The sequence below is a fragment of the Nothoprocta perdicaria genome, unplaced genomic scaffold (assembly GCF_003342845.1).
Source record: "Nothoprocta perdicaria isolate Ctin4 unplaced genomic scaffold, notPer1 scaffold_298, whole genome shotgun sequence".
Classification (NCBI taxonomy): domain Eukaryota; kingdom Metazoa; phylum Chordata; class Aves; order Tinamiformes; family Tinamidae; genus Nothoprocta; species Nothoprocta perdicaria.
The window spans coordinates 697,081-719,014 of record NW_020455530.1 but is presented as its reverse complement, the minus strand read 5'-3'; the positions used below and the strand labels follow the sequence as shown (position 1 = coordinate 719,014).

General features: G+C 39.5%; 1 protein-coding gene across 1 annotated transcript in view; it reads right to left on the bottom strand.

Annotated features, from left to right (window-relative positions):
• The window catches only part of AASDHPPT (aminoadipate-semialdehyde dehydrogenase-phosphopantetheinyl transferase), a 23,832-nt gene extending 2,016 nt beyond the window's left edge, over window positions 1–21,816 (bottom strand). Inside the window, exons 1-5 of the mRNA XM_026041879.1 lie at window positions 21,673–21,816; window positions 20,612–20,837; window positions 9,081–9,202; window positions 8,466–8,627; window positions 2,353–2,430 (exon numbers count right to left, since the gene is read on the bottom strand). Coding sequence (XP_025897664.1) covers window positions 2,353–2,430; window positions 8,466–8,627; window positions 9,081–9,202; window positions 20,612–20,837; window positions 21,673–21,816 — 732 coding nt within the window. The remainder of the gene's footprint in view (window positions 1–2,352; window positions 2,431–8,465; window positions 8,628–9,080; window positions 9,203–20,611; window positions 20,838–21,672) is intronic.
• Window positions 21,817–21,934: the final 118 nt, after the last annotated feature.

The following is a 21,934-nucleotide window of genomic DNA, read 5'->3' as shown; positions in this document are numbered from 1 at the left end:
AATGTAGCCTGAAGGTATAGATAAACTTTTGAGATATGAACACTAATATCTGCTAATGAAGATACGTGAGTAAATGGTAAAATAGCAAAAAGTCATTTCTCTCTGCTTCACTGTTTGAGCAGTCAGCTACAGCTAGAAATACATGGAGAAACAATAAAATGGGTTGTGTTTGCTGTAACTGCATAGCAAAACTCTGGAAGCTGTCCAAATGTGGATTGAAAGCAAAAATTAATTGAGCTGCCTGTCACTTTATATCCTCACACAAGTGGCATGGCGTTGACATCTTCCTGCTCATCTGGCATTTCAGAAATGAGCCAAAGCTGTAGAAAGTGTCTRAAGCCATGACATGGTGAATGCATACCAAAAAAGAACTAAGCCTCTGAGRTAAGCATGTATGCTGTTAGTGAATGTGGTCTGAATTCGAGTTTATGCCTGCCTGAAGACAATCATGTTCTGTCTGAATTTATCAATTCCAGTGAAGTTTAGCAAGGCATTTCATAGCAAGCAAGCAGAGTAAGAAATTATTACAAACTCACTGTTGTCCTCTGGAGAGACCTGCCTGAGACAGATATCAGTCTCGATCTAGGCAAGAACACACAAAAAAGTGTTCTTCCTGCACAAGCCTACAGTAATCAATAGTGGACATTCAGCATAGAGAATTTAAATTATGCTGTATATAAATGATTTGGCCTCCTGYAAGTTACAAGTACTTGCTATCAGATTCAGTTTTGTGAACTTTGCTATCAGATTCAGGAAAGTTTTGTGAAAACACATACTGCAAGCAGAAGATAATGACAGAGAAAGACCACAGACAAGCAATGACATCCTAAAGCAATGCCGTATTGTCTACACACTGCCACTTTTGAAAGGAAGATGAAGAACCCCTTTACCTCTCCCTTCTCTAACAAGGGACACAATCCTTTTTATGGTTCTCAGAAGGAGTCAGAAGGCCACAATTCATTTCATGTACCTTACTGTTATATACTCCTAAAAAGGCACATGGTAGAAGAGTGTATATGACTTTTACTTCCATACCAGGGAACCACAGAATGCCCATTTGCCCCATCTAAACTGCCCTTTTCCAGTGATTTGAACTAATAAAATACAGCTTATCACAGATTTGGGCCAGCGAATGAGTTTACATTTGAGACCTTTCTTGATTCAATGGCTTGAGAAATTTCCTGATTCAATGTAGCCCCRTTGTAACTCTTAATACATAACATGCCTATTCCTTCTGTGATGAAGGTACATGATGATTTCACAGTGACAGTGGGTAAAGGTCAATACCTAAAAACCTGTTCTTTATTAGACTATTTAGATAGAAGCCTGTACCCTTCAGAGCTACCAGTCTTCTTTTTTTAAATCAAGTTCGCAGCAGGATGATAAACATCCTGTGACTTTTATTTTTTTATCCAAAAAACAGCAGCTAAAAGGTCTACCTCACTGATATTTCTGTGAAGACCCAGATTTCATGAACATGACAGATGTGTATATGACTGCTCACAATCACATCCAGACTCTGACCCCTTTTCCTTTTTTTCCTTAGTTCCTGGCAGAGCCCTCCTAGTTAGCTAATAAAATACAAAAACATATGGTAGTTTTTTGCCTTTTTGCTTTTGTTTTGGGTGAAGAAATTATGCCACTAACCAACCTGGCACCTTCTCATATTTTCCTTAGTTACAACTTTGACTTGACAAACTTGACTTTGCCTCAAATTTGACTTGTATTGCTATTTCAATGACACAGGTTTTTGTAAATAACACAAATTCCTGGAAAATTTCTATTCCTTCATCCAATAACGAGATTATATGGAATAAGAACCAAAGAATGGACAACACTGCTGTTGTTCCTGTCTCTTGGTTGCTTTTGCTTGCCTCTCTTGACATAAGGACTTTTTTTGAGACATGGATCTGCTCTGGGATATGCACACTGAAAATCTGCTGTTCAAATCAACATTAGGATGCATCATACCAGTTTAGCAACCTGAATTGTTTCACTGTCACCATTTTTCTCTCAAAGATAAGCCATGTGAATAATAAGAAGCTATGATGAAAATCTCTTAATCCTCTCTTGAATAAGCACACTGGACATTTAACACACACATTCTAGGTTGGACTTTATTTGTTACTGTCCTCTGAAACCATCTCATTCCAAGTCCTCTTCTGAAAAAGGCACAGTAGAACTAAAGCTAGCGGTTCAGTAACAGCCTAATTAATACTRTGTTCCAGATAAACTCTCTCAGCCTTGTCCCTATAAACAAGATAACATACAATTTCAGTTACAGCTTTAGACTGCAAACTAAAGTTCAGGTGATTAGTTATCAAAACCTTAGAAAATTTCCTAACTTCTTACATGGGAATGCCTCTGTCCACATCCCTCCTGTTTGCCAAGAGCCACCGCAACATGATGACTGTCATCTAATCGGGTTTCCTAGGAAAGATGAAAAACAACAATGTCGATGTGTATTCTGTTTCCAGCAATGTGGAACAAAAATCCAAATGGATTTTAAATTAATCACATTCACAAAGTAACAGCAGAGAGATCAAGGATGCACATACATGAAGAACTTTTCAGTACYGAACTGGTTACTATTGGTCATCACGATCCCACCTAATTCCAGACATTTATGTGCAAGTTTATCAGCTTAGTTTTCCTTTACCCTGTTTTAGCTGCCTTTTTTCAGATTTCATAAATTGTGAACATCTGACGGAAGGTTTCCTGAAGAACAAGTGTAAACTTAAATAAATTACTCCCTCACTCTCACCTTCAGACAGCATGCAAGATCACCACTTCAAATTTCTGATGCAACAATCTGAGCACAGCTCTGTGCCAATACGGAACAGTCTTCTGCAAATATATACTTAATCACTAAGCCTAAGTGTTTCTCCTGCTCTGTCCCCTACCATCCACAAAACAGTGGCCAGAACCCATCTTTAAGAACTCRTCTTAATTAATTTCAGAAAAAAATGGTTTCATGTACTGCTTTTGAATAATGCTTATTCACTCCAAATTATAATTGTGAACTTTTTTTTTTTAACAAAAACAGAAATGTTTTCTTTCTTCATTACCAAAAATTCTCACATCACTTCCTTGTGATCTTTTGGAAGTAAAAATCAAGAATAGCAAGAACTAGAAAAATGAAGCAATCGAATGTCACCAATTCTGCAGACCAGTCTAGATAACAGACATATCRGCAAATAGAGTAGATTCTCTCCTGGGACAGAACCACCAATTTTTACTTGGAAAATACCCTGACCACACCACATTATTACAAAAGGAAGGCTTTTTTTCCTTTATTTTTTAACCTAAGTAACATGTCTTTTAAACCAATGCTGTCAATCTGCATTAAGCTTCTCTACAGTTCCTCTACCATATAGATGTTTATACAGATTTCTATTGCAAATATGCCATCCTTGTGAATCTCATATATGTGAAAYAGATGACAAGATGCTGACTCAGGCCCTTCAACCCTGACCAACAAGACAGCTGCTGCTCTGGGTCTACATATCAGGAGAGGTTATAAGTTTGAAAGACAACAGAGGCACATGTACTAATGGGCTGGCAGATAGGTGCTAGGGTGGGAGTGTAGGTATCTTTCTATTCGGATCTCTTCAGCACCTAGATTCTGCCTATTTCATATAAATATAATTTAGCAGTGATATTTATTGCCCTCATCTCCCTGAAATAACAAAAAAAAAGTATGGGAGTTTATTTTGTTTTATCTTTCTAGCAAAGGGCTAGAAAGAAAATGACTATTCTATCCATATTGGGAGAAATATTTCATAGCCATGAGAAAAACAAATCTGAAGTACAAGCTGTATTTCATATTGCAGTCTTTTAGTCATATGTACTTACTATGAAGTGTTTTGTGTGTTTGCGTTCTGTGCTGGAGAGTTGGGCAGARAGGAATCTCGTGAGGTTCAATAAGGACAAGTGCAGGGTCCTGCACCTGAGTGAGGAATAACCCCAGGCACCAGGGCAGATTAGGGGTTCACCTGCTGAAGAGCAGCTCCACAGAGAGGGGCCTGGGAGTCCTGGTTGACACCAAGTTAACTATGAGTCAGCAGTGTGCCCTCGTGGCCAAGAAGGCCAGTGGGATCCTGGCTGCATCAGGAGGAGTGTTGCCAGCAGGTCAAGGGAGGGGATCCTGCCCCTCTCCTCAGCTCTGGTGAGGCCGCCCCTGGAGTATTGGGTGCAGTTTCGGGCTCCCCAGGACAAGAGGGATGTGGAGCTTCTAGAGAGGGTCCAGCGGTGGGCAACAAAGATGATTAAGGGACTGGAGCATCTATCGTATGAGGAAAGACTAAGTGAGCTGGGCCTATTTAGCCTGAAGAACTGAAGATTGAGAGGSGAGATCTTATCAATGTGTACAAAAACCTGAGGGCAGATTGTTGGGAGGTGGGGACCAGACTCCTGTCAGCGGTGGCCAGTGACAGGACAAGGGGTAATGGGTACAAATTGAAACACAGGCAGTTCTATCTCCATGGGAGGAMGAGTGAGGGTGCCAGAGCCCTGGAAGAGGCTGCCCAGGGAGGCTGTGGAGTCTCCTTCTTTGGAGATCTTCCAAACTTGCCTGGCTGCCATCCTGTGCCCCAGGCTGTAGGTGTCCCTGCTGGAGCAGGGGAGTTGATCTAGGTGATCTCTAGATCTCTCTTAAAAGGGAATCACAGAATGACAGTATGGTTAAGAAGCTTTCTACTCCCTTACTATGGCAAACTGAAAAGACGTTAAGCAGAAGGACTTTGACTTCAAACTGGGTTCAAGTYAATCATTTGTACACATCATATACATTTCTGTAACTTTCTAGAACTTCCTAGGAAAAAAAAAAAAAGGAAAAAAAAAAGATTCCCTATGAAAATCAATTCATTTTGCCCCCTTCTTTCGTATTCTGTATATCCTAGGGCTGAAAGACTGATGATATTAAGCACACAGATGAGCACATTCAACACTGGCCTACATTTTGTAGTTAGAAATCTGAAAACAATTGTTTGTGTTACAGTTTTAAACTTATGCTTGTGAAATGAACATATGCCTTACATCTTGTCTGTACAACTGACTGATAAACACAATATAGATAACTGAAAATACTTTGTATATTACTAATAAAATCATTTTATCAGCTCAAATTTGTATTTAATAAGTGACTCTTTGGAAAACCAGAACTGTTTCCCTGCAAACAGAGATGCCATCTAACAGATACCTAATTTAGAAAGCTTCACTTCATTTGCTTAACATATCCCTCGTGTTAGTGGTCATAAAACAACTCTCAGAATCTTATGATAAACAAATTGTGCCCTTCATGTTACCCTCAACTACTTCAAAGAAAGTTAAGAGCCCCCTCCCAAAATACAGACTGGATCCTTCCTGAGATCCTTCCTCTTGTCCAGCAATACCTAAGGATATAGTGTTTAATAAATCATAAAACCCAGAACTCAGTTCGCTTCCCGTATTTCATCTGGAGATACTGGTACAACAGCTAATAAATTAAATTCAATTTATTACATAGAAATATATGATAGAGCAAAAAGAGAAGGACAATTTCAGTTTTTTAAATTATACTTCCCTGTAAAACAGTACATAACAGATCTTTTTTTTCTGAGCATAACCACAATGTCACTTGAACTGCTCCAGCTGTTGGCATGTTGAGAGCTGTAGCAACCTCCTTTCAAAGGCATAGCAAAATGACATGTATTAGATTCAAATCATTTTGACTCACTCATTCCATTACTTCGTTAAATACCAAGAACAATTACAAAATATGGTTGAAATTAACCCAGGCAATCCCATTTTGAAATAACGTATTCTGAAATTAATGTGCTTGGGTAGAGACAACCCAAGCAAATACTCCAAAAAAGCAAAGCCAACAACAATTTGCATGGCAGCCGTGATGCAACTGAGTAAAGTTTAGAATAAATGAGACTGTTTACCTAATTACTTGGCTGGATCAAAACTGATGTAGGCATTGAAGCAAAGGTGTTTCTACGTTTAAAAGGAGATCTAACAAGTGCTGTTCAAATACACTTTCTGATCAACTAAACAAAGTTGGGAATAATAAGAAAAAGCCAGCAATACTCAAAACATTTTGTGTAATCAGGGTTTGCTCCATATATCAGATCTCCTACAAGCATATGTTATGTACATAACTATATACAAAACTTGACATAATTGTTATCAGCAAACCTCATTTTTATACAAATTAACACCACTTTATTCTGTATATTCTTATCTTCAAAGCRGTAAATGAAACATTCTCTTTAAAATTGAAAAAAGAAAAAACTCCAAACTCTGAGAAAACTGGATTTTAATGAGCTTATCTCTCTTTGATCAGCTCTTATCACAAAGATACAAGCAAATCTGAAAAATAAGACTGCCAAAGCAATATATTTTTCATTTGAAAGAAAAAGTTCACTCAAGTGAACTCAGTAAAACATGTATTATTTTTCTTGTGTTTCAAAAGTAATGCGCAGGTGATTCTCAATGATTTTTCCCTGGAAACTCTCCTAGATTTCTCAAAATTACTGTTTTCGGTTAACAAGTCATTTCAAGAGTTTGTCCATGTGCAAATATATCAGAATGTTTCCTCTAAGCAAAGAAAAATGACTTCTGTATGTAAGAAAATGGAGCACAAAGTTAAACTTAGGAGAAAGGGAGTGTATTTTATTTATATGCGCACACACACACGAGTTGAAAGCATGAAAAAATAAAGCAACAGTTAATCTTAGGCCAGAGATTGAAAAAATAAATAATTTTTTAATTATCAATTTCATTTTAATTAATGCCAATAAAATTAATCTATACCCAACTGAGCTAGCATGTAGATGGAGCTTGATAATAAATACCTTCTCTGAAATATTGTAACCTGTTTGGAAAGSTGTGCTGTTCAGAAGTAAAAGGTGAGTCCCACAGAGGACACTTTCCTTAGAAAAAATATTAAATTAAGCTTCAAGGAGCAACTGCTGAGTAATACGGAAAAATAAATTAATTATAAAGCTTTAATAATACAGGGAACTATTTGCATCATCATCTTCAGGCTACTTYAGTCAACCTACCACAGACATGATTTTGAAGACTGAAATGAGGCATTTCAGCAGTCAATTAAGAGGCCCAGTTGCCCCCTTGACAATGATATAATATTAAAATACATTATATTGCAAGACATGTCACAATCTTTTTTYTTAAGATTTTCTTCAGTAGCCCATAAATTTAACTAGTGAATTTCATGACACGTTCAGTTTCTAGAGAGTATGGCAATACGAGCAAGAAGGCTGATGTAGTGTGGCTTGGTTTTTAAAATAAGCAGCAATCCAAATGTGATTAGAGATAGGAAGAAGCTATGAAAAGGTCAACTTAGGCCATAAATCAAATGTTACTGGTGTACTCAATCTTGTTTATTCCACACAAACTATACATATACTTTATCTACTATAAAAAACAGGCATATACCAGAAAGGTGCCATTAAAACAAGGCCTACCAGAACTGCTGTCTACATTATCGCACATGTCTGCAAAATAAAAACATTCCAACTGTGAGCTACACTGACAATTAACTATTACTTAACCTGAACTATTACTTACTTAACCTTAACTATTTTGTSCAAGAGAACTGCAAGGTTGGTATACTTTGAACTGCAAGTCAGCTATATACCTGCTGCACAAAAATGAAGGCAGAGATAGGCACAGACTGCAACACGTAATTTCACAACGATTTAAAAATCGTTTAAAAGGTGGKTTTTTTTCCCCTTCCTTTTAAGTGGTTAACTGAATGTCTCTGGGGTTTAAAGAACTGCCTGCATTTCTTTCATCTTGGTCTCTTAGGATAATTAAATTATATGTAATCATAATATCTATGAATTCTTTTTTCTACATTATCATTTTGTGACCGCAGGATAAACATGGGCGGGTGTGCGCGTATGGGGTGTGTGTGTGTGTGTGTGTGTGTGTGTACACAACCAGAGAGAAGACTGAGTAGAAATTAAGAGTCCCAGTTATGCACAAGTGAGATTTTTTTATCCATCTATGCTCACAGAGAGCAGCCAAAATACAGCATAACATAAACATACCAAACATATTCAGTTCCTTGTACCTACCAGCAAGAAGAAGCAACAACAGGAAGTGGAGACGCTTCATTTCAAACCTTGAAYATAAAGCCTAACTGATGGATAACTTGAAAATTTCAAACACCATTCAGAAGTCAGCCATGAAACTAATTGCTTCAGTTAATTTCCTGTGCTCCCTAGAATGAAATTAACTGAATTTGAAAAAGAAAATGCATTGCAATTATTATTTTTGTGATCAAGTACGATGAATATTTTTAAAAGCTACAAATTTATGTTTTGACACCTGCCTTTTCTATAGATTATACAGAATAACGGTGAAAGCTGCAGTTAAAAACAAAATATCCAATGCAACAATAAAGTTCAGATTGAGACTAGTCACTGCTGTTAAAAAGTTTAAAGATCTCTTACCTCAAAAGTCCATTCTTCTTCTTTATCTCCATCCAGCAGCATTTTGGTCTCCTGATATACTTTTCCTATTTCCAGCTGCAATGGAGATACATTAAATTCAATTCTTTGCAAGTTGAAGCCAATTCCAACTCCAATAGCTTTTAAGAAGCTCTCCTTTAGGGCCTGTAAGAGAGCAAAAACAGGTATATTGACTGTTTCTAATAAAACTGATCTATTAACTTTACTACTGAACAGAGACTGCAGGACAAATGAATTTAAGACATACACCTCTGTAAATGCGAGGGCAAACTGAAGTAATTATCAAGAGGAAAAAGTACCAGCATTGCCAATACCTGACTCACTGCATTAAAACGAACTGGGATTACCAAATGGTTCATACAGTCAGGAACCTTCTTGCTTTGTTCTGACATGCATTTAAAGCTAGTTGCAAATCCTCTATAAATTTMAGCTGTAGAACAGTCRATTTAAATATATTCTGACACTTTAAAGATAATCTCCACTTGATCAGATAACTACAGAAGTATACAATTACACCATCATGAAAATAACAATATATTAAACCACCTTTAGCAAGTTATAGTTCTGTAGTCTTATAATAATAACAAAAAGTATTACCCAGTGTCGATGAAACATATCCAGCTGCAGCCATTCATTATTCATAGACTTGATTACACCCCATTCTGTCTCAGTAAACTGGCGATTCATAATGCGAAAAAAATTTGGTATTGAACCACTACCTGCAAATTAAAAGACATTTTCATAAATTTTAATGGCATAATAAYAATAATACACAAATAAATTATCTCATGATATTTCTCCAAGAAATAGCTCAGTCTTAAGAAAAAATATTATAAATCAACTCTCTTGTAAAATATAAACAGACTATATGGCTTGAAAGCCATGAGCAGATACTAGTGACAGTTGAGGACAAAGCAAGTCTTAAAAAAACAAAACTAAAGCAAAAACATTTCTACTGCAGAAGTACAACATAAAAAACTTAAAAATGAAAGTCAAAGATATTTCATGCTTTTCGCATTCTCTAAAAACACAGCATTTAACCGGTGTTTACTTTATGATCACAGCCAACTATATAAAGAAACTTGATTCAGTCTTCTGCACTTGACTGCTTGATCTAATAACATTTTATAAAACAGCATGCTGTCTGTTAGAATTCATGGAGCTGTTCTGCATCCTGCCTCTGTGTGCTGGGCATATGAAAAAAAAACTTTTTTTAAGAGCATGTAGCTATATAATCTCCCAAATTTTTTATACGCACAGTAAGTCATTTGGACTTAAGAAATGGGGAAGGGATATGCCCATCATCACTGAAGTAAAAATATTCAGAAAAACAAACAAACAAAAACTCTCGGATACTTTGGTTAAATTTAAACCTTCTCTAAGAATAAGCCCAGTGCTATGTTTCTTCAGCAACCCTTTAGGGGTTATACCACTTTTCACCTTTCCATTTTTTCACTTTTCAGAAGACACGAGAAATTTTTGGTTAAATTGATCAATTGGAAGCTGACTAACCTCACACTTGACTAACCAACCATGGCCTATACCACTGATCAGCACAACCATGCAAGCTGCCCAAAATCTGAAGGGAAATAATTCCACATGACAAGAGAAATATTTTGATAGGCTGCACAGTGCTCTTATTAAAACAGCAGCAGCCACATTTGATCCATAACAGCTTCTCTCCCTTCCAATACCACAGAGTTTCCAGAACTCATCACTACATCACTCCTTCACTCAGAAAGTGACTCTATTTCTAGCTCTGCCACTGGTTCTGAGAGACCAAGGCAAACCACTTCCTTTCTCTGTACCTGTGTACCCCACCTTAGACAAGGGAAAAGGTTACTAACTCTTCTTTATAAAGTGGTTTCCTTCTAYAGGTATCGATGCACTATTAAAACAAATGCATTGGCAGCAGTAACAAGTGATATGAATGAATTAAGATCACTCTAAAGTACACATATGCACTTTCAGACAATTTCGTTTCCTTTCCAGATCACATTACAAAACATAATCTGACAAACTGCACACATACATGGCAGTGACATTTGGGTGATGCCCTCAATCTCAGTTATAGATTATAGTGAAAAGAACATCTTGAGAGAAACATTTTGCTGACAGTTGTGGCACTCAGCTAATGGCGTCATCCACAACAGTGCGGATAGAACCGATCTTCTGTTCAGGAGAAAATGATGACAACAGAAAAGAAAAGCAACTGTAACATCAAGAGCGTTTTGATGGATAACCTAGTGGGTGAAATATCCATCTATTTAGACACTCAACTTCCTTCCAAACAAAGGAAAAAAGCATCCCACAATGTTCAGTTTGGATGGAAGTTTATTGCTGAATTCAAACAGCCCRTTTTATTATTAAATAACTGCACTAACAGCTCAAACTCTCATAAAATTCAACTGAAAGCTGTATTTTTATTTTCTCCTCCCAGCTATTTAAAAAGAGATGGTAGGCAATGGTGTTCCTAGGCAGTTCAAACTACAGGCCTAGAAACCTAACCTTGAAACATTCAAGAATTTCCTATCAGAGCCCTATTGCTCCTAGACTTCTCGTGTTATTTTCTTCCAATAATACAGGATATTCACACCAGAGAAGACTTTCAGCACCTTAAAGTGTCTCACTGCATATTTACTGCTCTATATAGTACACTAAGTATATACCAAAACCATGCACCACTGTCTTTTCACTCCTTATCCTTTTTTTTTGTCTTCAGATTTCTTCGCCTGTCCAGCTACCCTTCTCTACGTGCTCTTTCACGCCCATTTTCAAGTTTCCACCTTGCTTCCCTCTCCCCTGCACCTCTCACCACTTCTTGACTTCGTGGAGCTGCTGGAAAGCAGCTCCACAGGGAGGGACCTGGGAGTCCTGGTTGACGCCAAGTTAACCATGAGTCAGCAGTGTGCCCTCATGGCCAAGAAGGCCAATGGGATCCTGGCTGCATTACGAGGAGTGTTGCCAGCAGGTCAAAGAAGGGGATCCTGCCCCTCTGCTCAGCTSTGGTSAGGCCRCACCTGGAGTATTGGGTGCAGTTCTGGGCTCCCCAGTATAAGAGGGTTGTGGAGCTTCCAGAGAGGGTCCAACAGAGGGCAAGATGATTAAAGGACTGGAATCTCTCTCATATGAGGAGAGACTGAGTGAGTTGGACCTGTTTAGCTTGGACAAGAGAAGGCTGAGAGGGGATCTGATWAACATGCATAAGTTCATGAAGGGAGAATATAGGGATGAAGGGGCTAAATTCTTCTCAGTGGTGGCCAGTGACAGGACAAGAGGAAATGGGTAGAAGCTGAAACACAGTAAGTTCCATGTCCATGTGAGGAGGAACTTCTTCACTGTGAGGGTGCCAGAGCCCTGGAAGAGGCTGCCCAGGGAGGTTGTGGAGTCTCCTTCTCTGGAGGTCTTCAAGACCCATCTGGCTGCCACCCTGTGCCACATGCTCTAGGTGTCCCTGCTTGAGCAGGAAGGTTGGACTAGATAATCTCTAGAGGTCCTTTTCAAACTTAAACATTCTGTGCTTCTGTGTTACTCCATGAACCTCAGGAAGTCCTTTCCCTGGAACTGCCCCATTCTCTCCACAAGTCTCCATCTCAACCCTACTCAGTTGCTTTCTCTCAGGAGCAAACAGCCCTGACAAGGGGAGCCTTGAATACTCCTCGCGAGGGAGATGGCAGCACTTCTCTGGGTACTCTATTGCCATGCTCAGAGGTTTTGCACACTAAACAAATCGCTCTCTTATCCAAACAGAATTTCCCCCAAAGCAGCTTGCTCCATTTGCCGCTTGCTCCACGCTCCCTTGCAAAGACCCATCTCCTTCACCCATCCCCCACAGCTCCCTCYTCCTCCTCCTCCTGCCTAGGGAAACACTCGGATTAGACTGTCCCCTCTCAGACCTTCCCCTCTCCAGGTTCAAAAAAACCAACCCAATTCTATCAGCTTAACTTCATACAGCAAGTTCTCCAACCCTCTAAACCTTTCACTAAAGTTTCTTCAACTTTTAAATGTCTCACATAAAGAGTGAGTGAGAGATGAAGAGGGAGTGAGAGATGCCAAAACTAGAAACAATAGATGGTTTTCTTTTAGATACCACCTTTTTTTTTGGCTTCTATTCTGAGATAAAAAGCTCCAAACCCACTCACCTCCATGATTTACAGAAGTTCCTTCTCAAAGGAGGAGAACAATTCCCATATAGCAATTATTCAGTTAGCTTTAAATTTGAATTTCTAAATTAACTCCCACTTCCCAACCTGCTTCAGAAATAAACTTACTTTTTAATAATGACACAGATATTTGGACTTTGTCAACTGCTACTTTGAAGTACTGATAAATATTACTGCAACAAGGTAAACATACTGCTAGAAAGAAGCTGAACAGGTCTCTAACCTGCAATGCATCAGTTTCTTTATAAAGCAATCTAAGTATTAAAATTAATAGTTTCATTATTTTCAAACCAATTATTAATTTTAACAAARTACATGCAGCAAAAAATATTTTTGTTTTACAGATACTGGGCTCCCCAGTACAAGAGGGATGTGGAGCTGCTGGAGAGAGTCCAGCGCAGGGCTACGAGGATGATCAGGGGCCTGGAACATCTGCCCTATGAGCAAAGGCTGAGAGAGCTGGGCCTGTTCAGCCTGGAGAAGAGAAGGCTGAGGGGGGACCTGATCAGTGTCTATAAATACCTCAAGGGAGGCAGKGAGGAGGACGGTGCTGGTCTCCTTTCAGTGGTGGCCAGCGACAGGACTAGAGGAAACGGCCACAAGCTGAGGCACCAAAAGTTCCACAGGAACTTGAGAAAACACTTCTTGACAGTGAGGGTGACAGAGCCCTGGAACAGGCTGCCCAGAGCGGCTGTGGAGTCTCCTTCTCTGGGGATCTTTAAAACCCGCTTGGACGCAGCCCTGTGCCATGTGATGTAGGTGACCCTGCGTGAACAGGGGGGTTGGACTAGATGACCTCTGAGGTCCCTTCCAACCTTAAGCATTCTGTGATTCTATGATTCTATGATATAATGAAATTTTCTTCTAGATAGGAAGGAAATCAAAGACTTTAAAATAGTGTTCAGAAAAAAAGGAGGAAAGTCAAGTTTAATTTTATCTATGCTGTAAGAAAACCATATACTGTAGAAGGTAGGAAAAACATTCAATTCTGAATTATCTTGTTAAATATTATTTTTCCTTAAATTGGGCACAAAAATCTTAACTTTAACAAGAGAGATAAATCTTACTTTTGAGAACACTGCAATTCATTACTACATTAAACTAAATCCTAGTTTACAAAATTGAATTGGACCATTAAAGAGTGTCAGTTATTCCTGTATGCATATTTTAGAGCTAATGATTACTTTTGCTATTTAATTATATACAGAATATATATATATATAGCCTCTAGAGAGGATTATTAGAAGAATAGGGAAAGACAAAGTACTGGTTACTCACCATGGAGCGAGGCCCTTCACTGAACAACTAACTTCCTATCCTAGTTAGTAAGCAGCAACCATCTATTCTCCCTTCTCTCTTTTTTTTCCCTCCTCTTCTTTTTTCTGCTTGCTACATTATTAATCTCTCATTTTAAACATCCTTTCTCTGCATTTTCACTATTCTATGTTTTAAAAAATAACTTTCCATTTTAATCCAAGTGTTTGTATTGTCCTTCAAAAAAAATCATTATGAAGTGGGATTCCAATAGACTTTTTAGAAAAAAAAATTTCCTCTTAGAGAAAACTTGATCACAATATTCAGTTTTTCTTTCACAACTGCTTAAATATATTCTGTATAAACCATTGGTGTTTAATCTTTTACTATATCTGCAATGTTTTTCTGTTTTTTTTTCGAAACATGATATAATTTCAGGTAACATAGTGTTAAACATGAGTAAGTAAAGCTGAGAGATACATACTGCAACACAATATGTATTCATTATGTGCATGCTTCAGATGGCTGCATCTTCCCATTCTCAAACAGATCAAGAACAAAAATTTCTTCCTATTTTCTCACTGGAAGTCAAATAACCAGTATGATTCTTTAATTCAAAAAGGACATAACTTAGCTGTTTTAATACTACTGCAGATCTAAAATTGATCTGTTCACAATTACAAATTCTGTTTTCCTTAAGCAATTAGAAGTAGCACTTAATGTAAATTCTTAGCTAATTTCTTCAGACCAATCAATCCATTGGCATATCTATGCTTGTAACATTAGTTTAATAATCATGTATCTGTCTCTTTTAGGAAAATATTAGATGCCAACTGCTGGAATAACAGTCATCGAAATACAAGGATAAAACTTAAAAGAATAGAAACCTTATTTAAGGTAAAGTTAAGGCATTGTGAGAAAGTCAAAAGTACACTGAAGAACAATCTGATTTGACATTTCTTCCCAAGTCAAGAAATCCTTATGGTAAAAACTGAAAAGCATTAATTAAAAAAGAATTACAGGTTCAAAAAACTGAAGACAGCTCCTAAATAAAGGACTSACAGCACACTGCTTAACTCAGATGATGATGTGCTTAACTGCTTAACTCTGAACTTAGGAAGTGATTGACCACTGCCCCCCTCAGAAAAAAAAAAAAAAGTTTCAAATTTGTAAACGGCTGGAAGAAGCCATCCTCAATTATCTCAGTCGAAGTATAGTAATTTCCTTCTTCAGACAATGTTTGAATATTCTGATTCACATGGGACACACTTTATTAAAAACTCTGTATCCTGTCATTATTTTATCTCTCTACTTAAAATATTTGGGGAGGTATTTTGKTCAAATTAAATTTCTGAAGTTCACATATAGAAATACTACCATTTCATGACTTTTAATAAGCTACTTCAACATTAAATCTGAAAGATCAATGAGAAAAGCTAATTTCACTGCTTGTCAGATACCTGAGTCTGAAATTGAAATTACAGATGTCAGCATYAAATTAAGAATTCTGCAAGAAGTTAAAAAGAAGGTAGACTGATTATGAAAGATTATAAATTAGCTGTTAATTTATAAATCTTTGTAATTACATCTAAACTAAAATACTGTGTTACCACTGGGAAATTTATTAGTACAACAAGAAAAGGTCTAGAATTTAAGATTTTTTTTCCTAAACATTCATCACAGTCTTTAATAATATATATTTCTTAAGTCTGTGCAAAAGAAGCAATTTACATAGTTTAAGTATCTGAAAAACAACATCTTCCACAGTATTAAACCAAGGTGACACTTGTCACAAAAGTTCTTGCCTCTAGCTTAGAAAGAAAATACATATCACAAGCTGAGTCAATTTTTTTCTTGCACRTTAGTACTATGGGAAGAATCTTTCTTATTTCTCTTATCAAAAAGGTTAAAATATAATGTATTACCTCTCTAGTGAAATATCCTCTGCAATTCCGTCCATTAACAAATTTATACAATAAATGCACCTTTTCAGAAGTCATTGAAGAGTTCATCTCCAACTACCCATTGACCTCAGTGGCTCTTTAAATRMATGAAAATTCAAAGCATGATTTATATCAAAATAATACAGAATAATCTAGATAAAATATTTTATCCATCTAGAACAGATGAAGCTATTATAACAGTAACCAAATGGATAACCCCTAAAGCAAAAAGAACATAAAGTGCCTAAAGAAGAAATCTTCTCTTCTGCTATCACTGCCTTATTGTTTCAGCGTAGGTGCAACAGATCTCAACAGGGGCAAAAAGGTGATAAAACTGTTGCATCTCTGGACAACTTTTGCAGACCTTTCTACCTGCCCTGTTAACAAGGGCTTCTTATGCGACCTGCTTTCACCTTCTAACAGGCCACTTCTTACATTTTTCAGAATTTAATAATGCAGCTAAAATATACGGAAAACAGGCTTCTTAATGGGCATTAAGAAAAGCAAAAATAGATAGTACTGATTAAGAAGTGCTATAAAATCCTTAGGTGCACTAGGTTTCCTTTTGAATATGCTAGCACACAACTTAATAGCATGATGCTATCAATGAAATATATGATCCAAGAGTGGGTGAACAATACAGGAATACACGTAGTAGAATATCAAAGACCACATTCAGGATTCTGCTGGATGGCATCACAGCRTAATAATGAAACTCTTTGCAGTAAAATAAGCATTCAGTGCCTAAAAAAGAATGTAATGCACTTTGTTTATATTGGACTCTTTGTCCTGGCAGCTACTCTAGGGAATGAGATTCAAGTGGGTTTTTGCAAACCTCTACTTTTCAGAGCTATCATATACTGAGAGCAGARCAACAGCACCACTCAGTGGAACTTCCATAAAAGCAACACCTGCAAAGGCAAAGTTATCTCACAGTCATAGCACAGCAGCAATAGCAGCTCCAAGTAATTCTAGTAAGGCAAACTTTCTCGGAAAAGTATTTAATGTGGGAAAAAGAAACACTAGCAGTAGTTCATAATACAGAAACTGCATGGACACTATAAATTTAAAAAGGGATGAGTTCAATTTCTATTCTTAATATTGCTTATTAATAGGATTATTTTTTCCACATTTTTACTATTGCATCTCTGTTCCAAAATTACAAAGTATTATTTCAAAAAGGAATCAGTAGAGCCATAAACAAAAGCTGTTGCAAGACTACAAGATGATATTGTATCTGTACCATAATGATATATAACTACATTAGAATTCTCCAAAGGACTTGGGTAACATGGACGAAGAAAGCTGCAGGGGCTGACATGCTTCTGACAACCTTATTTCTTACATATATAAGGGCAAGCATTAAAATTCCTTCCTTTCATTATCAGAACATAAAAAAAAAAAAAAAAAAAAAAAAAAAGATGTGCTGGATACCAGCTATTGACAGCTAATTATGTCAGAAGGAGAGACTATGGTAACCACAGAACTACACGAACTGGGAAGATAACCCCAAAATTTTGGCCTTGCATTTTTTGTGCCATGCACTSCCCTGTAGGTGTTGAGGAGCTGGTCTCCATGAATGCAGACTGGGGATGCCCCAAGAGCCCCGTTTTCTGTTACCTCTTTGTACCYTGATCTCTGTGACAGGCAAGAGGCAGGAGTGGGTAGAGCAGCAGGAGRGGCCTCACGTTTGGGAATCCGGCAGCCTGGGGCTGCTCAAGCCTGTGAGCCCGCTCGCCCGCACACCCGCTGTGGCAGCACTGCCGCCCTGCAGAAGCCTCAGCCTAATTCTGGCATTTGGCCTCTGGAATCATGAACCCCTCCAGGACAGTCAGTGTTGTTCCAGGACAGTCAGTGTTGCTTTCTATGGGTAAAACTTCTGAAGTCAGGTTGCTGCAGAGGTCAAAGCAGAACTTTGTCTCCTCCCCAGCTCATACTCCCAAATTGAATCCACACAGTCACTGAGGGCAGCTGCTCCTGGCAGCTTCCTKAYCGCCTTCTATGAAGGAGTGACTAGCTGGATAGATGAGGGCAGAGCAGTGGATGTCGTCTATCTGGATTTCAGCAAGGTTTTTGCCACTGTCCCTCACAGAATCCTCCTGGGCAAGCTCCAAAGGTGTGGGATAGATGAGTGGACSGGGAGGTGGATTAGRAATTGGCTCAGTGGCAGGGTGCAGAGAGTGGTAGTCAGTGGTGCGGAGCCCAGTTGGAGACCTGTAGTTAGTGGTGTCCCCCAGGGGTCGGTCMTTGGTCTGGTCCTRTTCAACCTATTCATTAATGACCTGGATGAAGGGATGSAGTGCTCCCTCAGCAAGTTTGCYGAYGATACCAAACTGGGAGCCCTGAGGGCTGTGCTGCCATCCAGAGGGACCTGGACAGATTGGACGGTGAGAAACCTCATGAAATTCAACAAGGGCAAGTGCAGGGTCCTGCACCTGGGGAGGAATAACCGCGGACAACAGTATAGATTAGGGGTTGACCTGTTGGAGAGCAGCCCCGCAGAGAAGGAGCTCGGTGTCATGGTAGATGACAAGATGACCATGAGGCAGCAGTGTGCCCTGGTGGCCAAGAAGGCCAATGGGATACCGGGGTGCATTAAGAAAAGCGTCTCCAGCAGGTCGAGAAAGGTGATCGTCCCCCTCTACACAGCCCTGGTGAGGCCACATCTGGAGACTGTGTCCAGTTCTGGGCTCCCCAGTACAAGAGCGATGTGGAGCTGCTGGAGAGAGTCCAGCGCAGGGCTATGAGGATGATCAGGGGCCTGGAACATCTGTCCTGTGAGGAAAGGCTGAGAGAGCTGGGCCTGTTCAGCCTGGAGAAGAGAAGGCTGAGGGGCTGACACTGATCAGTGTCTATAAATACCTCAAGGGAGGCAGGGAGGAGGAGGGGGGCAGCCTCTTTTCAGTGGTGGCCAGCGATAGGACTAGAGGAAATGGCCACAAGCTGAGGCACCAAAAGTTCCACAGGAACTTGAGAAAACACTTTTTGACAGTGAGGGTGASAGAGCCCTGGAACAGGCTGCCCAGAGAGGTTGTGGAGTCTCCTTCTYTGGAGATCTTTAAAACCCGCTTGGACGCAGCCCTATGCCATGTGCTGTAGGTGACCCTGCATGAGCAGGGGCATTGGACTAGATGGCCAACCTTAAGCATTCTAACCTTCCAACCTTAAGCATTCTRTGATTCTGTGATCTGACACCACCTCCTCTCCCTATGGAGCCCATGGCTGTTGCCTTCCCTGGTTTCAGGAAGCRCTGGCAGAAGCTTCTTTTGCYGGTCAAGACCTTAGGTGAACGTTGCATCTCTGCTTCCATAAGCTAAAAAATAATTGTTTCACCTCCTTTCCTATTGCTGAGATTAAACTGGTCTTGATACCAAAATCTCCTTCAAACTCTAGGACACCCAACCAGACAGTGGTAGCACTACAGCAGAGCGGCAACCAGAGCAGAGTTGGTAAGATAAATACAGAGTGTTTTTTCCTAAGTTTAGCCTGTTAAAGTGGACATAACAAGAGAGTAAGTAGCAGGATGGATGGAGTGTGTGACTTTGGCTCCACACCCCTTACAACAGCCAGGATTAGAGGCTGAAGGAGGGATAGGGGCAGCTACAAGGTAAAAGAACCTCCAGATGCTCTGAAACTGCCTGCAGAATGAGCAGCAGATCAATGTATATCAGATTAGCCACTACTTCTGTGTTTTAATGTGCAGGTAACAAGAATGGGATAAAGAAGAAATCAGGATAAAATAGAGAACAAAGAAAGCAGTGGAAATGAACTTGTTTTTTTAAACACCAGATAAAGCTGCAGTCAAAATAAAATATTTTTTCTATTAACTGAAAAACTAAGAAAATATTGCCTTATGGGCTGAATGCCTTGCATTTCAAAATTGAAAAATACTTTAAATACATATGTTTAAATATAAACGTAAAATCCTGGACGAACTGGAGATTGTGAAGAGATTTTCAGAAAGAGCATCTGTTATTGCCCCCTGCCTTAACATTCATGAAAAAAATCTCAAAATCTGTTTGTAAAAAATTATAGATCCCAGTAYGTTTCTCCTTTAATTCAGTCGTGCATAWATGAGTATTTGTGAACCAAAATCACATTCATACAGCTGTGTTCAGAATATTTTTTACTACCATTGTGATCTACTGTTTTGGCTTGAAGTTTACTAATGCAATCAGGTTATCTTTAGTTTCACACAAATAAATAAGCCAATATCTGTGCAGTCTGTTACCAAGGCAGCTCTTCTAGTGCTTTTGAGCTCCTGGGAATCTCCTCTCCCTGACGACTCCTGCACGAGCAGAGTGTCCCTCTGATCCCGGGTGGCTATGGGACTGGGTCTGGTGCTGACCCTGCCCACACTTACAGGTTGAGGGAGAGAGATTCGGACTCAGAGGGTATAAAGTTCTCACAGTATATATACCAGTTCTCACAGGRTATAAAGTCCACTGCCTCAGGATGCAGAGCTGTCCCTGCTTCTGCCTGTCTTTACAGGTAGGCAAAGATGTAATAAAAATATCTTGCCAGTTTCATAGAGGGATTCATACCTTTAATTTCCATGGTTCTGCTCTTCTAAATTGCAAATGAATCCATATCTGCTGTTACAGAAACCCATAAATATACACAGAAAAGTTTGTATAGCAATAAAAGCAAATATACAGTGTATCATACAATCTGTTCCTAAATTCCCAGGACACAGATTGGGTTTTAGGGAGACTTCAAAATGTTCTGCACTTAAACCCTATAGAATTTACATTGGTAACAGCATTACCTGGCAAACTAGTCTTCATGATATCAATGCCAACTTGAAGCTCAGGTTCAGCTGCAAGAACTGCATAATCCCCTTGATGAGAGACGTTGAAGTTGTAATTTGAATGGGCACTGGGTACGTCATTGGCTAGGAAAGGTTTTCCTTTTGATGTCCTTTGCAGGCATATTTCATTCCATGGAATATGCAGCTTTTCTGCAATTAATTTCCTTATGAGCAGACGGCCAGCCTATGGAATGAAAGGGATTCACACAAAACCTTTATGTTATGAACCATGAAGTATCTGCGGTTGCTACAAAACAACTTGCTTAAAAATGCTTTGTTGCTATTACTGCCAAGATAGAGTAGTACTCTATTTTAGTGAATGCTTTAAATTTCTTTTACAAAAGACCTTTGTAAAACTCCTCAAACTTTACAAAAGTAAAAATCCCCCAAACAGTTCACCAGACCTGCACATATTTGTAATCACTAGTAGCGACAAACTCCACCTGGTACAAGACCTGATGAAGAAAGTCTCAACCTAAAGGAGCCATAAAAGAAAATATCTCCCTTCCCATGTCATTTTCTTTCCTAGGATACTTTATAGCACAGTAGCCCAACATCAAATACTTTTTATACTACACTGAAAAGTAAAATTTAATCAAGAGATTCCTTTTCAGTAACACAGGTACTAGTTATTTCACTAATGAAATACTGATTAAGGGCTAAAAACTGCCCATGATTGACTAACCAGTCAACAGTACCCGTGTTATTACCACAGTTTTATGCAATAAATGCGTATTGCGTATTTTATGCCATACTTAAAAGTCTAAATAAATTTTGCAGAAGGCTCTGGGTGAACCCGTTCACACTTTCACAGCAAACGTCACTCCGCTATATTTGGAGCACGCTACTATTGCTCCCAGTTTCACACCCCAAGCCCGGGATACTTTCGGGGTCACTCCCGGCCACAAACGCCCCGTTTTCCCCCCAAARCCGGCGGGGCGGCCGGTACCCCGCCGGCGGGGCCCACCCCGGAGGTGGTGCTGGGGAACCCGGCCCCGCGCCGCCCCCTCGGCRGGTACCAGGGCGGCTTTGGCATCGCGGGCGAAGACGAAGCGGGCGAGGCGCTCGCGCTCCTCGCGCTGCACGAGCCGCGCCGCCAGCAGCCACTCGTCACGCCGGGGCCGCCAGGCGCCGCACGGGAAGGCCCAGCGCACGCTGCCCATGGGCCTCGCTCCAGCCCCGCCCCTCCAGCGGCAGCKACCAATCCGGCAGCGCACCGCCGCGTGAGTGACAGCGGGTGCGCCCCGTGCCAGCCTATCAGGGGAAAGGCGGTGTCTGCGG